This window comes from Galeopterus variegatus, unplaced genomic scaffold (genome assembly GCF_000696425.1).
Source record: "Galeopterus variegatus unplaced genomic scaffold, G_variegatus-3.0.2 Scaffold818, whole genome shotgun sequence".
Classification (NCBI taxonomy): domain Eukaryota; kingdom Metazoa; phylum Chordata; class Mammalia; order Dermoptera; family Cynocephalidae; genus Galeopterus; species Galeopterus variegatus.
Window position 1 is genome coordinate 181374 of NW_007726929.1, and position 17520 is coordinate 198893.

The 17520-nt window shown below is 35.5% G+C and overlaps 1 protein-coding gene across 7 annotated transcripts in view; it reads right to left on the reverse strand.

The window, feature by feature from the left end:
- LOC103590447 (chromosome unknown open reading frame, human C11orf30) overlaps positions 1–17520 on the reverse strand; it is a 91083-nt gene that overhangs the window by 54174 nt on the left and 19389 nt on the right. For all 7 annotated transcript variants that reach the window (XM_008572677.1, XM_008572676.1, XM_008572675.1 and 4 more), the window contains one exon: positions 9108–9384. In XM_008572677.1, the coding sequence (XP_008570899.1) occupies positions 9108–9384 (277 nt within the window). The remainder of the gene's footprint in view (positions 1–9107; positions 9385–17520) is intronic.

Genomic DNA, 17520 nt, shown 5'->3' on the forward strand with positions numbered 1-17520 from the left:
AATGAAAAAAATATACTTCGAGCAAACACTAATCATAAGAAAGTTGGAATAGCTACATTAACATCAAAAAAGGCAAACATAGAAAATCAATGGCAACATCCAGGGGTTACCACAGATAAAGAGGGACAGTTCATAATGAGGAGGGAGTCAATCCATCAAGAAGATACAAAAATTCTAAATATGTTATGGACCTAATAACAGAGTTCAAAATACATGAGACAAAAAACTGACAGAATTAAAGGGAGAAATGTAAAAGCCACAATTACAGCTATTCTCTCTCAGTAACTGACACAAGGAGACCAAAAAAAAAAAAAAAAAGCCCGAAAATCAAAAAAGTAAAAACAAAGAGGATTTGAACAATTCTATCAACCAATTTAATCTCATGGACATGCACGTGACCAAATGAAAAGTCAATTGTTCTAAAACCATTTACTGAATAATCTAACGCAGCGCACACTCTTGGTTGCCTACCTAATTTCATTTCCCCTCCGCTCTTCCTCCTTTCTATTAGAACCCTGTTTTCTCTCCCCAAGATTCGACTTCCCTGGGAATTGGCATGCACTTCTGGGGAGGCTGGCCTCAAGCCAGTCCTAGAGGACAACTCTTAATTGATCTAAACCAGTCATGGTGGCCCCATTACTTTTGCCAGGGACTACTTTAGGCTAGGATATATAACAAAGCTGTGGCCAACATGACATGAGAGGAATCTTCTCCTGGGAGGCTTCTGGGAAAGGTTTTTCTCTTTCCTAAGAGAGACCCACAGAAGGGGGATGTCTCTTCTTTCTCTGGACATTTTCACAGCTGAATGTGACACCTGAAATGCACTCATCTTGCCCATAATGGGAGTTACCTGAGAAAAAAGCTCATACACCAACGAAAACAAAAAAGGTGAGAAGAAACTCCTTCATGGCTCCAATGAGCTACTGCCTCCCTTCTTCCGGACTTCTGGATTTGTGCGGTAATAAATTTTCTTATTGTGAAAAACCAATCACTCAATCAATGCAGATTTATGTGAAGTCATTCATTCAATCACTTACCACATTTTGCAAGTAAATTTGGATAGTAACAATTCAGGGGCTCTGTAACAATTAATTTATTAAACATCTGAATGCCCAAAAGAATACAGTCTGCTGTGACTATTCCTAAAGCAAACATATTAGTCCATGTTTGGAGGAATTATGGTTCAGGCTACATTGGTAATTTTGAATAAATATGAAATACTCAAGAGTTTTTAACATGAGCCCTAGAGAAAGAATGAAGCCAAAAAAAAAAAAAAAACACAAAAAAAAGTTCTGGATTTGTGCGGTAATAAATTTTCTTATTGTGAAAAACCAATCACTCAATCAATGCAGATTTATGTGAAGTCATTCATTCAATCACTTACCACATTTTGCAAGTAAATTTGGATAGTAACAATTCAGGGGCTCTGTAACAATTAATTTATTAAACATCTGAATGCCCAAAAGAATACAGTCTGCTGTGACTATTCCTAAAGCAAACATATTAGTCCATGTTTGGAGGAATTATGGTTCAGGCTACATTGGTAATTTTGAATAAATATGAAATACTCAAGAGTTTTTAACATGAGCCCTAGAGAAAGAATGAAGCAAAAAAAAAAAAAAAACACATAAAAAAGCAAAACCATTTATGTGAAGGGTAAAGATGATACATAAATGTAAGAACATTACTCATGTTTTGTCTTACTCCCATAGATACTAAAGAAAAAAAATTAGGTATAAAACAATATATTCATTAAAAAGTATGCCATTCAAATTTTTTTAATCCTAGAAATAATTCCCTCCACCCCATTTTTTTTTAAACAAAAAGAATAAGGACTTAATAGTGGCCAGATACTACTGAAATATTCCAAGATGGTATAATTCAGGGAGATAAAATACAGCATGTAGCAAACTCTACAAAAACATTCCATCCCTTTCATTTGGCAATACTGCTCCTGAGTGTTGATTTTAAGAAAATAGAAGTCTCAATTGTATCACAAAAATGTTCACTACAGTTAAATCTAGAATATCATAACCTGGAAACACACTAAATATCCAACAATAAGAGCATAATTTAATAAATTATCCAACAGTAGTAGAAATATTAAACAGCACTAAAAATCATTAGGATAATTATAGAAAAATCAAAGAATGTTAATGAGGCAATGTTATAAGAAAGAATGCTACCAAATGGAATATGGACTTTTTATTCCAAATATATACAAAATATTATTCACATGGATAAAAATCCAATAATACTCGCACATAAAACGTAAAGTGCTATTGTGGTACAGTGATGGGGATTACTGGTGGGCTTCTGTTCTCTACTGTTCTCTAAAGCGGTGTAATTCACTAATACTTTCAGGTTTTAAAAAGCTTTCAAATGCTATTAGATGCTAAATGGGGACCATATTTGAATTGGGGGATTTCACAAGGATAAGATTTCATGAAACAAGAATGAAAATCAAACTGCGTTCAGGACGAGCCGAAAGAAAATTAAGTGAAGAGAGCAAGAGTATTAGTGGTACTTTGTAATTGCAAGCAACATGTTATTTAGTTTGAATTTGCGTCAGGGAGGAAAAATAAAAGGTCAGCAGAAGATTGTCACAGTATTAGGTAAATAACACATGAAGTCCACAAAAGAATATGAGGGAGAAAATGGTATGAAAGAAAATTTATCTCACCAAAGTAAGAGAATAGACAGTGGCAACAGGATTTATCTGTCAAACAGGCAGAATAAAAAGTGAAAATCAAGCTAAATAATAAACAATAGCCCATTCTTTGGTTAATGAAGAACATGAAGATGGATTTGAGAGATTTTAAAAAGCTAATTACAGCTTCTAATCTGATAAATATGCAATCTGGAGGGAAAAAAGGGGAAGAATCAAATACAAAGAAGCAGTCACCTAAAAGAAACTACTTCCTTTTATACACACACAAAGAGCATTCAACTCTCACCTTTTTCTCTATTACCAGAACCAGACTTATAACCACCAAATTAAAAACTATCCCTTCCAAATATTAAAGTGCACAACAGTATGTGCTGCTTCTTATCTAAGAAAAAGGAAAAATATAATATACACATATTTGCTTATATGTTAAAAAATGGAAGGATAAATTAAAAGCTAATTGAAAGAAAAAAAGACTACCTATCAGGGAAGTCAATAGAGGTCATAGATAAAAGGTAGACTTCCCAGAACATACCTTGTTTTGAGGATTTCACTCTGGAACTACATAATTATTTTACATAATTATAAATAAAACTAAGCAAAAAATGTTACAATGGCAATCCCTAAAAAATGAAATGAAATGAAACAAATTAACCTAATTGTGTACAGAATTAATGCTCAACTACAGAGAAAAGAATTAGTTCAAGTGACTTTAAAAATACAGACGCTCCTCAACTTATGATGAGGTTACTTCCCGATAAACCCACTTAAGTCAAAAATGCATTTAATACCCCAATAAACTCATCGTAAAGTCAAAAAGTCATAAGTTGTACCATACTAAGTTGGGGACCATCTGTAATTTTACTGTATATTTTTAGTGAGAATACCCTAAAAAACCCAAGAATCATAACAAAATCTTAAATTGTTTAATAATTATATTGTTAATCATATTAGTTTTGTTATTCTAAAACTATTATACAGTATAGGATAAATCAAATATGCAATTTTATTAATCATTAGAAACCAGGATTTTCAGTATAAGAGAAGAAAAAAGATACAAATATATAAATAGAAAAAGTAAAAACTCATAATTCTAAATTGGAATTGGTAATAGCAGTATAAACTGATGATGCATTTCCTCCTTTAAAATAAAAAGGACTCTACTAGCTCTGTCCAACACAAAGACGTAGAAACAAGGGCTGGTAGTTAGCTCAGTTGGTTACAGCACGGTGTTAACACCAATGTCAAGGATTCAGATCACTGTACCAGCCAGCCTCCAAAAAAAAAAGACATAGGAACAATGACCAACCCAGTAGCAATGACCACTTCCACAGTGCCCAGATTATGACGTCTAAAGACCATTTTCCACTAAGAAACCAATTTCTAATTCCAAATCTGGGGCAAGAAATGTACAAGATGAACTTGAAACATCTCATCATACCACAAAACAAGGAAACCATTAAAAACTAACATAGTTGTGTCAAGAGAATTTAGGAGCCAACTTGAAGAGGCTTCCACTAAAAAGGATGGGACAATTTCAGCATCAAGAGAATACCTGCAACACATTGATAGACATCAAAAATCTTAATGATATGGAGAGTAAAAATCTTATTTGCCACTGAAACAATGCATGTAAAAACATAAATAAAGGAAAATAATCAGGCATTTATCCTGCTTTTCCTATAAGAATTTGTATCTCAGGGTAAGCAGTGGTAATAAGGTAAGGTTCTTCTTTAAGAATTCCAGCTAATATATGAAGAAAATAAAGATAAAATCCATGTTGCAACAATCAATAAAATAATAGATCTAGGCAAACATTATCAATAGCTATTAAAACCATTTGGTGGGCTGGCCAGTTAGATCAATTGGTTAGAGTGTGATGTTGATAACAAACACCAAGGTCTAGAGTTAGATCCCTGTATGAGCCAGCAGCCAAAAATAAACAAGGATAACACTTGTATCCACTGGTCAATGTTAATATCATTAAAGAGAAAAAAACAGACATCATATGCCTCCTAAAGTCATGCAACAGGAAGTACACAATACCATTTAGAAAATGTTCATTCTGGGGCCGGCCCGGTGGCACACTGCTATAGTGCGCCGCTTGGGAAGCGTGGCGGTGCTCCCGCCGAGGGTTCGGATCCCACATACAGACCGGCCGCTCACTGGCTGAGCGAGGGGCGGGAGCAACACTGAGGGTTGTGATCCCGTGGCCGGTCCCGGTCCGGTACGGGCGCGACACTGAGGGTTGTGATCCGTTGCCGGTCACGAAAAAAGACAAAAAGGAAAAAAAAAAAAAAAGAAAAAAAAGAAAATGTTCATTCCTCTGTCTCCCAAATCAATCAGACTTGAATCTGATCAAGTTTCTAAATATAACTACCAGTTTTATGGAAGTAAACAGAATGAGAGAACTTGTTAAACCACACCACAGGGATAAAATCAGCAAATCTATACTATAGGAAACTCTCAGGAAAAATGACTTATTTCTGCAACAAATAAACTGCAAGGGGCAAAAAAGAGAAAAGATGGGCCGGCCCGGTGGCGCACTGGAGAGTGCGCTGCTTGGGAGCGCGACGGCGCTCCCGCCGAGGGTTCGGATCCCATGTGGAGACCGGTTCCCGCTCACTGGCTGAGCGCGGTGCGGGCGCAACACTGAGGGTTGCGATCCCGTTGCCGTTCCCCGGTATGGGCGCAACACTGAGGGTTGCGATCCCATTACCAGTCAGTAAAAAAAGACAAAAAGGAAAAAAAAAAAAAAGAGAAAAGAGACCTGTAAGTGAAGAAAGACATAACCATATCAATCAATTCAATGTGTGCACCTCGTTTATATCCTAATTTTCTTTAAAAAAAAGGGGGGGGCGGGCAGCCCATGGCTCACTTGGGAGAGTGTGCTGCTGATAAAACCAAGGCCACAGTTTTGGGTCCCTAAATAGGGATGGCTGGTTAGCTCACTTGGCAGAGTGTAGTGCTGACAACACCAAATCAAGGGTTAAGATTCGCTTACCAGTCATCTTTTAAAAAAAAAAAAAAAGTATGACACGATCAAGGAAATTTAGATTCTAACTGGATAGTTTATTATATCAAGAAATTGTTTTAAAAAATTTAGGTGAGAGTGATATTGTGAGTTGTGATCTTTTTTTAAAAGATACATACTGAAGTATTTATAGGTGAAATTATATGATTGCTGGGATTTGCTTCAAAAAATTCCAGGTCAGGGGTATGTGGAGGGAAATACAGAGTATAGATGAAACAATACCTACCATGTGTTGATTATCCTTGAAGGTAGGTGATGGGGATTCATTTTACTATTCTCTCTACTTTTGCATGTTTGAAATTTTCCATAATAAAAACATATATATATATTATCCTTTCCTCCAGATGATCAACTCAGAATAACCATTCTAACTGGTATAATGTTTTTTTGTAGGCCTGACATTTATTTGTAAATTATGCATCACATCTCAAGTATAATACATTTTTTTCTTATTAATTTTTTTTTTAATTTATAATGAACAGAAATTTATTTGGCTCTGAAGGTTGGGAAGTCCAAGATTGAGGCATCACATCTGGGGAGGGCCTTCTTGCTGCGTCATTCCATGGCAGAAGGGTAAAGAGCAAGAGAGAGAGGGCATTATAATCCCTCCTGTGATAATGGCATTATAATTAGTTATAATTATCTAATTGGTATAATTTTAAGAATTCCCATGTTCCAAGTATTAAGGAGTTCCTTTCCCTTCCTACAGCATAAGCCAATCATCCACAATCCCCTGCAACTCCCTACTTTTATAACCATGTCTACACTTTAAACATGGAGTCTCCCACCAGGTCAGTGTGACTTAAACCCTTTCCCCTCTACCACCAGCTGCCCCTACAAGAATAATCAGAGATATATAGCTCTAAAATGGTCTATCACTAGTCCACAATAGAAGCAGACACTGAATGCCCTTGTCCCTCAGTTACCCACACAGGAGTTGCTACAGAAGCCTTGTAGTCAGAATCACAAGTGCAGTTTGTGTATTATTACTTCTACTAACATCCATCTTTTAAAAAATAAAATGCCTTAATTTCTTAGCACTAATAATATCTAATAAGGATTGAATTATGTCCTTATTTTATAATATTTTATGTATTAGAAGCTTGATCCCCACTGTGACTGTTAAGAGGGTGGGAAGTCCTATTATGGTAACTGAAAGGTGGGGCCTTGGGGAGGTGATTAGATTCTGAGGATTGTGCCCTAATGAATGGATTATAATAATAGTGGTCATAGGTGTGGTTCTGGGGGCTTTAAAAGGACAGCACATGAGAGTTTCTACCTCTCTGCTCCACCATTCCGCCATGTAAGACTCCTGTGTTGCTGTAAAGTCACCAACAAAGACCCTCACCAGATGTGTTCCCTGGACTTTGGATTTCCCAGCCTGCAAAACTATAAGCAATAAATTTTGTTTTCTTACAAATTACCCAGTTCCAAGTATTCTGTCATAAGCAACAGAAACAGAATAATACAATATCTAAATTAAATATCTCAGACAGAAACAAAATAATCACATAGTTTCCTTGAGTATCTACATTCAGAAAGTTGACTTTCATATGCCTCACGCTCTGTCGGCTTGCAGTGACTTTATGAGAAATCTGAGAAGTCGTGTCCAGCTCCCCTGTAATTACATAAGGCTCAAAGAAATGTAGTATGTTAAGAAGCAGAAAAGAAAATGTGAGAAGTCATAAGTTCCCAAGAGAATCAGAGGATACCTGGAGAAAATCAGAAACACTGAATATTCTTTTCGCTTGAAGATATTTCATTAGTAACCAAGAGAATTACCTCTCATTTCAATTAATAGCATCTTCCTTGGAAGAACAGTAATCTTTCTAATACAATAAAACTTTACCCAAACTGTTTGGTCAGTACTAGAAGTGAAAAACAACTATTAATAGATGATCATTTACATTAATTTTCATATAGGGGTCAGTCAGATGAGAAATCAGGTGGCCTTTCCCTCTCTCACCTTCAAATATTAAAATGGTGAATTTAGAATATGTAATTAGCATTTTAAAACAGACTTTCTGCATTAAAATTATTTCTATATTTAATAATACTATATTATAGTTTATTGCTGTACAAATAGGTTGGAATGGTTTTTAAAAATTACTCACAGTAACACATAAAAGAAAATTTGAAGCCTGATATTTCCTGTCATTGATTGGGACATTAAATAGGTATCAGAGCCAGAAAATAATGACGGATGCTCTCACATCCTACCATAGGGCTGCAGAGTGAAAGAATACCAACTACAACTGTTAACTATGTAACTTCTTCCTTGCTAACACAGTTATATAGAACACACTATATATTACTAAGGCAGTCATGACACTTTGTTTTCTTATTTGAGTGCTTACATTCACTACTAGTTCATAAACTAGGATATTTCTAAGCCCCAGTATATCTTAGGCTATATATTCAAGTAAAATTCAATAAAAATACCAAGGTCCCTACTATACTGCTTCTATGCTCTCTTTGATAGATTGTAAATGTTCAGTATGAATTCTGTATTAAAAATGTTTACCTCTGATCCCTGTCTTAAGACATACCAACACTGTAAAAAGAAAATTTCTGACAATGTGCTATTTGCCTTTCATATGGGAGGAACATAAAGATATAGAGGAAAACTAAACTGATTTAAGCTAAAGTGAAACTGAGGTTTCTTTTCTTTTCTTTTTTTTTTTTTGTCGTTTTTGAGACCGGCTACACCGCACTCAGCCAGTGAGCGCTGTGAGTGCACCAGTCATCCCTATATAGTATCCGAACCCGCAGCGGGAGCTCTGCTGCGCTCCCAGAGCCACACTCTCCCGAGTGCGCCACGGGCTCGGCCCCTGAAACTGAGGTTTCTACATTATCTTTCCTCTGCTATGAAGGAATGATTGTCCTTGAGTTCAGCTCTCAGTTCCTCTCTCACTTAATACTTCCATCACCTATCCATATAGAAAAATTTAGGAGACTGAAGAAAAGACAAATGGCATGTCCCTGAAACCATCCTTTTCCTCTATAACTTATTCACTTACTTTGGTTGTGTATTTGATGTTTCCTCTGAAAAACATATAGTAATATAATTTCAAGTTTCTCATAAAAAATTTTCATTATATTAAAGCCATTTGTATAGTCCTTTGAATTTGCCGTGACAAGATTAAACCTACATTTTATGAATGCTAATTGCCTAGATGATTAGGCACCCCACATTTTGGAAAAAAAACTTTGGAGTAAACATATTAATATAAAAAGCTGAATAACCCACTATCTTGACATTCTCAAACTGGGGGAGGGGATTGGTAATTTCTGACCTAACAGTAGGGACCTTCATACCCAAAGCAAAAAACACACCCAGAGTTTTCTTCAAAATTCCCATACACCAACAGGGACAGAATTAAATGATGGTAAATCATCACTCACCTTGTGCTACTGTGGACATGACCACAGATGGTGTAGAGGATACCACAGCTGTTACCGCAACTGTATTAGGAATAGGTGATGGTGTAGAACTGCTGCTGCCACTGCTGCTACTACTGACCAGAGAGGCTTGTGAAGCAGTTATAACCACTGGTGGCTTCTGGGTTGTGGAAGCAATGACTGACGTTGGTACAAGCTTAGTAACTGCTGCATAGTTATGGGATTTGGAGAGAATGTTGGGCACGAAGGTTGAACTTGGTGATGTGGTCACTATAATAACCTAAGGAAGGGAAAATAAGTTATTTTCATGTACCTACTATACTATTAATGTATCTAGACTCAGTTAAATACAATTCAAAATAGCTTATAAAACATGAAAAACAATTCAATAGACAGGAATATACAACTAAAATATATGAGAGCTTTTCTTTATAGTAATCATCAAAATGTATTTAAAAGCAACAATTTTTACCAATCAAGAATTTTAAGACATATTCAATGCTGTGCAAGATTCAGCAAAGTAAACATTTCAATATACTGCTTAGGGAGTATAAATTGGCACAATATTTCCAGAAAGTAATTTGAACATTCTTTCACTTATAAATATTTATTGAGCATCTACTATGTGCCAGGCATAGTTCTAGATGCTGGAGAATAGAAGAACGAATGAAACAGACAAAATTCATACTTTCATGGAGCTTACATTCTAGTAAGGAAAGAGAAACAATAAACAAATAAAAAAGTAAATAAAACTCAGGTATAGACAAATGGAAGAGACAATAAAGCAGGATAAGGAAATAAAGGATGATGAGAGTGCTAGATGATTTTTTACTAAGTATTCAATGAAGATCTCTCTGTAAGGTAAAATTTGCACAGAATTCAGAAGGAAGTAGGGGTGTGAACCATATTGCTACCTAGATGGCACAGGGAGCAACAAATGCAAGGACACTGAGGCAGAAGCAAGCTTGGTATGTTCAAGAAATTTCAAGAACCTAATGAAAGGGATTTGAATGTATAAGGTAGAGAGTAGTAGAAGACAACCGCAGAGAAGTGACAGAAAACTAGATCATGTACAATAATGTTGATAACATATGCCCTTTATATGAGACTGATGTGCTACCTACTGCACTAAGGAGGCAGGTATGCCACAGATATTATGTGATGAAAATGGCACATTCTCTCTTTGTTCTTCCTCCCCAAAACCCAAAACCCTAGTCTAATCATGAGAAAAACACCAATAGTAGGGCATCTAAAATATATTTGACTAGTACTCCTCAAAAGTGTCAGGGCAGGGGGCTGGCCGACTAGCTCAGTTGGTGGAGCATGGTGCTGACAACACCAAGGTCCAGCGTTTGATCCCTGTTCTGGCCAGGGACCAAAAAAAAAAAGTGTCAAGGTAATCAAAAACAAGGAAAGTCGGAGAAACTTCCAGTCAGGAGGAGCCTAAGGAGACATGACAAGCACAGTAAATATAATGTGGTATCCTGAATGAGATCCTGGACCAGAAAAAGACAAGAGGTAAAAACCCAGGAAATCTGAATAAACCATGGACTTCGGTTAATATCAATGCATTAATATTGTTCATTAATTATAAAAAATATATCATACTAATGTAAAATGTTAAGAATAGAGGAAATTGGGTGCAGGGTATAAGAGGACTCTACTATCTTCTCAATTTTTCTGTAAATATAAAACAGTTCTGAAAAATGAAGTCTCTTTTTTTAAAAAAAGCATTATTCTATCTGCTAGGTGAAAAGTAAAGTAAGGCAGGGAAGGTAGAAATGGGGAGACAAATTAGGAAGCTCCTGTAAAAAACCAAGCAGAGATGATGGGGACCAACATGTCTGGTGGAAGCAGTAAAAAGTGAACAGATTCTGAATATAGTTTAAAAGTAAAACCAACAGGATTTGCTCATAGGTTGACACAGAGAATGTATGAAAAGAGAGGCAGGAAAGAGACACCAAAATTTAGCTAGTAGAGCTAAAAAAAAAACTGTAGATGATTTAGGAACAAAACATTTCAGACAGAGAGAACAGTATGAAGTAAATGACCTAAGGTCAGAATTAGCTTGATGTATTTAAAAACAGCAAGAACGCCAGTAAAGCAAAAGCATATAGGGAAAGGAGAGATTGGAAAAGTTAAGCAGAGGTCAGATCAAATTTGTAAGCCAAAGTAAAGAATTTAGATTTTATACTAAGTATATTGGGAAGCCATTGGAGGATTTTAAGTAAGGAAACAAGAAAATTTGATTTATATCTTAAAAGATCACTCTAGCTGTTATGCAGTGAGAGACAAGAGTGAAAGCAATGAAACCAGTTAATAAGCTGTTGCAGTAGACAAGGCGAGAAATGATAGAGGCTGCTTAGACTGGGGTGTTAGTGAAAATAAAAAGAAGAGATCAGATTCAGATTATTTTGAGAGGTAAAGAGAATAGGACTTGATGAATGGAAATGACAAGGTTAGGAAAAGAAGAGAATCGAGAACAGCTCCTAGAGCTAATATGTATTGGCTTACTTAAATCTCCCAACAATCTTATGACTATACTATTATTATCCCCATTTTACAGTTGAGAACACAAAAATCATTTAAATCTGTAGTATCAGTTTTATTCTGGGGTAAGTATAATGGTGGTATAGTGATAACCAAAACAGAGCAGAGCATCTCCTTCCTCTTTCACTGAAATTATTTTTCATGTGCCTCCCTAAGACAGAAAAACTGTTTTAAAAAATCAAAAGCATTTAAGCAAGAAAGTTTTTCATTTTTTTATCAGTTCTAAAGAAGGCCTGAAGTTAAATCAGTCAAAATTTACTGAATATGTCTGTACTCAGTACCTACATCTCAAAAGAAGCTTTGATCAAAACATTGTTATTATCTATTTTCGATGTTACAGAGAATTACAAGATATAAGAACCTGTTCATTACTTTGAGGAGTTTGCTGGTTATTTGAAGAGTTAAGAAAAATATGTCTTGACCAGCAAACACCTATATTGAGTTGACCAGCATAATATATAGACTTGATCAGCAAACATCTATACAGAATTCTTAGAAAAACAACAACCAACCATCATACAAACTGAGAAATAGACCAATTTATAAAAAGACCACAAGATTAAGAGTCAAACCTGTGCTTAGATCCTACCTCTGCCACTTACAAATGGCAGTTCCCTGGACATGTTAAAATCTCTGGACTCCAATTTTCATCTATAAAATGGGGATAATACCTATTCTGCAAAATCATTAAAAGTATTAAATGACATAATGATGTGAAGCATCTAACATAGTGCTAGGCACATAGCAGGTGGTCAATATTTGGCAGTCAACAAATGATACTTATTAGTAGATTACTACTACTAAATAATAAAATGTTAAAGGGATATCAGTAAAGCCATTATAGATCAAATCAATCTGGAAATGTATTTCAATGTACTTTATTTTTGTTTCATTAAAAACATTTTCTTTAACTTTTCCCCAAATTCTCATTCCCTTGAGAATCCAAAGAATTCATAGCTACTACCACAGGCAAACTAATCAGAGTAGTAATGCCAATTAAGTTTTACTTTGCTAGTTCTAAACTAACAGCGCTCCAGGAAGCTACTGTAGTTAGCTTCTACTATAGTAGCTTCCTAGAGCACAACACTTATAAGGACTCTGCAGCACAAATGAAGATTCGCCAAGGTTTGGCAGGAAAGTGTGTCACAGTTAATTAACAATGTCTGTCATGGGCAAGGAAGGGGAAGCATTCACACTTGTGTCAAATATTTGCAACCTCAGAACTAGAGTACACATGTAGGCTTCTAACATTAAGACAACAAAACTTCAGCAAAATAAATCTAGAGTCTTTAAGACCACGTTTTGGGTTACAGATACAAATGATAAAACATATTTTGAGACTTTAGTCTGCAAGATGATTTCTGCTATGAAAAGGGGTTATCCAAAATTAGAGATCCACGTTAGAGAAAATCTACTTGTACTTTAAAGTTACTTATTACAACAAGGGAAATATAGGGGTTTTGAAACCAAGTGAACCAAACAGTGTTTATTCAGGCCATAATTCAAATTACTGACCTTCTAGCACTCACAAAAACTCCTTAAGAGTGCTGGGACTTGCACCCTAAGGACAAAATGAAAAATATCAATCAAGCACATGAAAGCATAAAGCTATATTTTGTTGCTTTGTTTACATAAGTGCTGTAACAATGTTATATTTAAAATGAAGGCACCACACTAACATAGATGGGAATTTGTCTACCCTGAAAATATATGACCTGTTCAAATTTGAATAAAGTCCACAAATTTATAAATAATTATACTTAATATAAAAGTCACTGTACCTAAAATAATTCCTAAGTTGCCTCACACAGGATTTGTGAGAGATCCAAGGTGAATGCAGTAATGGCAACAGCCTTAGATAGATTTTTTTTTAAAAATCTAATTACCCAGCAAAAGGAAAACAAAAAACAAAACACCCCAAAAATATTTATTAGTCCTACCCATACTCAGCTTGTCCACAAAATAATAACATTTATGGCATTGAGTACACATGAAATAAAAGAGTACAGTTTTACATCTGGAACATAGTAGATGCTCAATAAATATTTGTGGAATGAATGAGTCTTATTTTTTATTTGTTTTAAATGTTTATTTTTTAAACATAGTAAGACAAATCTAAGGTTCTGAGCCTAAAATCTATTATATGACTCATATGTAACTTCAGAGATAAATATGCCCTCTACTAAGCATCACAAGTTTGACAACCTCAACTATTTATTCTCAATTGAAAAAAAAAAAAGACATGAAATCTGTGAATTGAAAAAAAAAAAATTCACAGACTTCATTTATAGGCAACCCCTCATCTATTACAAGTATTGTTACATAATCCACCAAAAAAGATTGGAATGTTAATGATGTTAGGTGATATTTATTGAGCACTCATGATAGGTACTATGTTAAGTATTTTCCATGAATCATCTCATTTAATTCTCCCAGTAACTCCAGAAAATACTACTATCTTTGTTTTATAAAGGAAGCGAGGCTCAAGAGATGTGGCAGAGCTAGTATTGGAACCAGATCTATTTATTCACTTATTATTCATTCATTTATTAATTCATTAATTCATTCAACAAATATTAATAAGCTACTATATGTCAGGCACTGTTCTAAACACTAGGGAATATAGTGATGAGTAGGACAATGTCTCTGTCCTCAGCAACTTATAGTCTATGAGAGAAATAGAAAATAAACAAGTTTGCCATATAATGTCAACTAAATATAATGAACATAATGAATAAAATACGAATATAACAAATGTAAATATAATGAATAAAAATAAAACAGAGTAAGGGAATAGAAGGGAGGTAGGTGAATAAGGGAATATGGACAGGAGGCAGGTGCTCTTTTAGCTATAGTTTTGCTATTCTCAAATACCAGATTAAAAGAGCAGATTGGGGAAAGAGAGAAGAATTACTGAAAAAATAAGATCCAGCAATGAAAGCAAAGGCAGTAAAAGCATTACAGTAAATACACTTAAAATTCAGAGTATAGTGGGCTGATGCCATCTAATATAAGGCCAGCCCTGAAAGCAATAACTATAATACCATATGAAAAGTGACTTTCAGGAAGATCATCTTGGAGTCATTAAATAAAAATTTAAAAATTATGTTTAGTATAGCATAAAGAAGTCATCAAAATAGTTAATATCTAAATATTAAGGGATAAGCTTCAGTGAACTCTTGAATTCACTTATTTGAAACAGCTCATTATCAATAGTGTAAATATACAAAACACTGCTTTCCATAAAATATGTGCAAGGGAAGGAAGCTAACATTTTTTTGAATACATACCTTATGTTGCACTTTAAATATCCAAACTCACTTAATCCTCACAATAACCTCATAAGATTGGCATTATTCTCATCTCACAGATGAATAAACAAATTTAAAAAGACTAATTTACCTCAGGTCATACTGGAAGATATAGGGTTCAAACCCAGGACTCTAATTACAAAAATTCTCGCTTAATTTTAATACTACATCATAATCCCTCATCCTTGGCTTGAAAATAGTATTACATCACATTGATCAGCTCATTATCACTTCTAGTTATTAAGAAAATAATGATAATTTTATATATTATGTAATGTTATCTTTCCAGGAAACTCAAGGAGGTTCTTTAAATGAAAGAATCAAAGGTGAAAAACCATGCATTGAATGCAGAATTCACTTCTACTCCTTCCCAAAACAGTATGAAGGGACTTTTTAAAGGGGAAAAGACACATAAACCTGTAAGGTCAAAACGAATAGGAGACAACAACTATAACATTTTGGAAACTTGAAAACAGACAAGTAGTAACAGATCAAGCATACTCATGAAAGTGGAAACCTAAGGCAGCAAACAGAACAACAACGAAATAACAACTTGCATTAGTGAACCCCAAAAAGTCTCAGGAATTGAGAGCACCAGAGACTTATGAAGTGGGGGTAAAGGTGGGACTAAGGAGAGAAAAATTAGTTGAAAATCTGCTTAAGAAGCATTTAGATCCCCAGCTAAATCTCCCTGACACTAAAGGCTAGGAATCTCCTCTCTTGAGAGACAGACTGAATCTGAGGGAATGTGACTGACACCAGGTGCAGCTGAAGGAAGCAGGTGCTATACTGAAAACAGAGTGGTTAAGTAAAGTCTATATAACCAATGGTCAAGCCACCCAGTCCTCTCTCTCCATTTACTCCCAAACACTGGCAGCCAGGCTTATGCTACTAAAGGCAAGAGACTGGAAGATATTTCTCTGAGGAATCTGACCAGTCCAAGAAAAAGCTCTAAAGATAGTGACAACTGGTGGAGGTGAAGGGGTAGTGGGTGTTCCTTAACAAAACAGCCCTGCTAGGTCAATCTACAATGAAAGTCACCAGTCAACATGTCCCACCCATACAAAGAGTTCTCTGTCATCTTTTTAGTGCTTATTTTCATATATAAGCAGATAGTCAAACACTCAAGGAAACTCTGGAATGAAAGATATCAAAACAAAGAGATAAAAGAAACTTACAGGTAACAGAGAGAACATGAAAGAAGAAAACTTCAAAAAATTATCATGAATATCATCAGGTAAGAATATATAATGATTTCATGAAAGTGTAGGATGCTATTTTTTTTTTAAAAAAGTAACTTTCAGAGTACAAGAAAGAGTTACTAGAAATTTAAAGTATAATAGGAAAAATGAAAAATTCCATAGCAGTAGTGAATGATAAAGTTAAAGAATAAGGAAAATAATAATACTTACAGAACATTTACCATGTGCTAGGCTCTATTCTAATAGTCTCATATATTATCTCATTTATTTACACCCCAAAATCCTATAAAATAGATATATTGTTTTTCTTATTTTACAGATGAGAAAATTTAGGTACAGTGTTTAAACTTTTCCACGGCCACATAGCTAGTAAGTAGCAAAGACTAGGATTCAAATCCAGGCTTTTAGCCACTACACTATAGAAGGGGGTAAAAACCAGAAAACAGATGTGGAGGGCCGGCCCGGTGGCGCACTGCTACAGTGCGCTGCTTGGGAGCGCGGCGGCGCTCCCACCGAGGGTTCGGATCCCACATACAGACCGGTTCCCGCTCACTGGCTGAGCGAGGTGCGGGCACGACACCGAGGGTTGTGATCCCGTTGCCGGTCCCGGTCCAGTACGGGCGCGACACTGAGGGTTGCGATCCGTTGCCGGACACGAAAAAAGACAAAAAGGAAAAAAAACAGATGTGGAATGAGAAAAGAAAAAAATTAAAGGACCAATCCAGGCAGTTCAACATCCTGAATAATACATGAACCACAAAGAGAAAACAGAGAAAAATCAAAGAAATAACTCAAGAAATTTCCCAGAAGGACATGAGTGTCTGGAATGAAAGGGTCCACTGAGTATACATCTAATGGATAAAATAAAGACCCACCCCAGGAAACATTACCATAAAATTTCAGAACCCTGGAAGTTACTAAGATTTTTCAAACAGAAAAACAGGATAGAGTGGCATTGGGCTTCCTAAAAGCAATACAGGAAGCCAGAAGCCAATGAAGCAGTATCTTCAAAATTCACAGGGAAAATGACTTCCAACCTAGAACACTTTACCTAGCTAAACTATCAAGAAAGTGGGAGGATGGAATAAAGAAATTTGCAGTCCACTATGCAAGGTCTCAAAAAATTTACTCTCCATCCACCCACATACCAGGAAGCTAATGGAGGAGGATATGCTATAGCAAAATGAGTAAACAAACTAACAAAGAAGATCAGAATGGTGGTAAAGGGAAATCCCAGAAATAGAGGTGTGCAATAAACCAAGAGAACCATCAGGGTCCAGATTAGTGTGGGAAGACAAAGGGTTCTAATAACAAGAAATTGATAGAATACTGATGACTTACACATACTTAGAG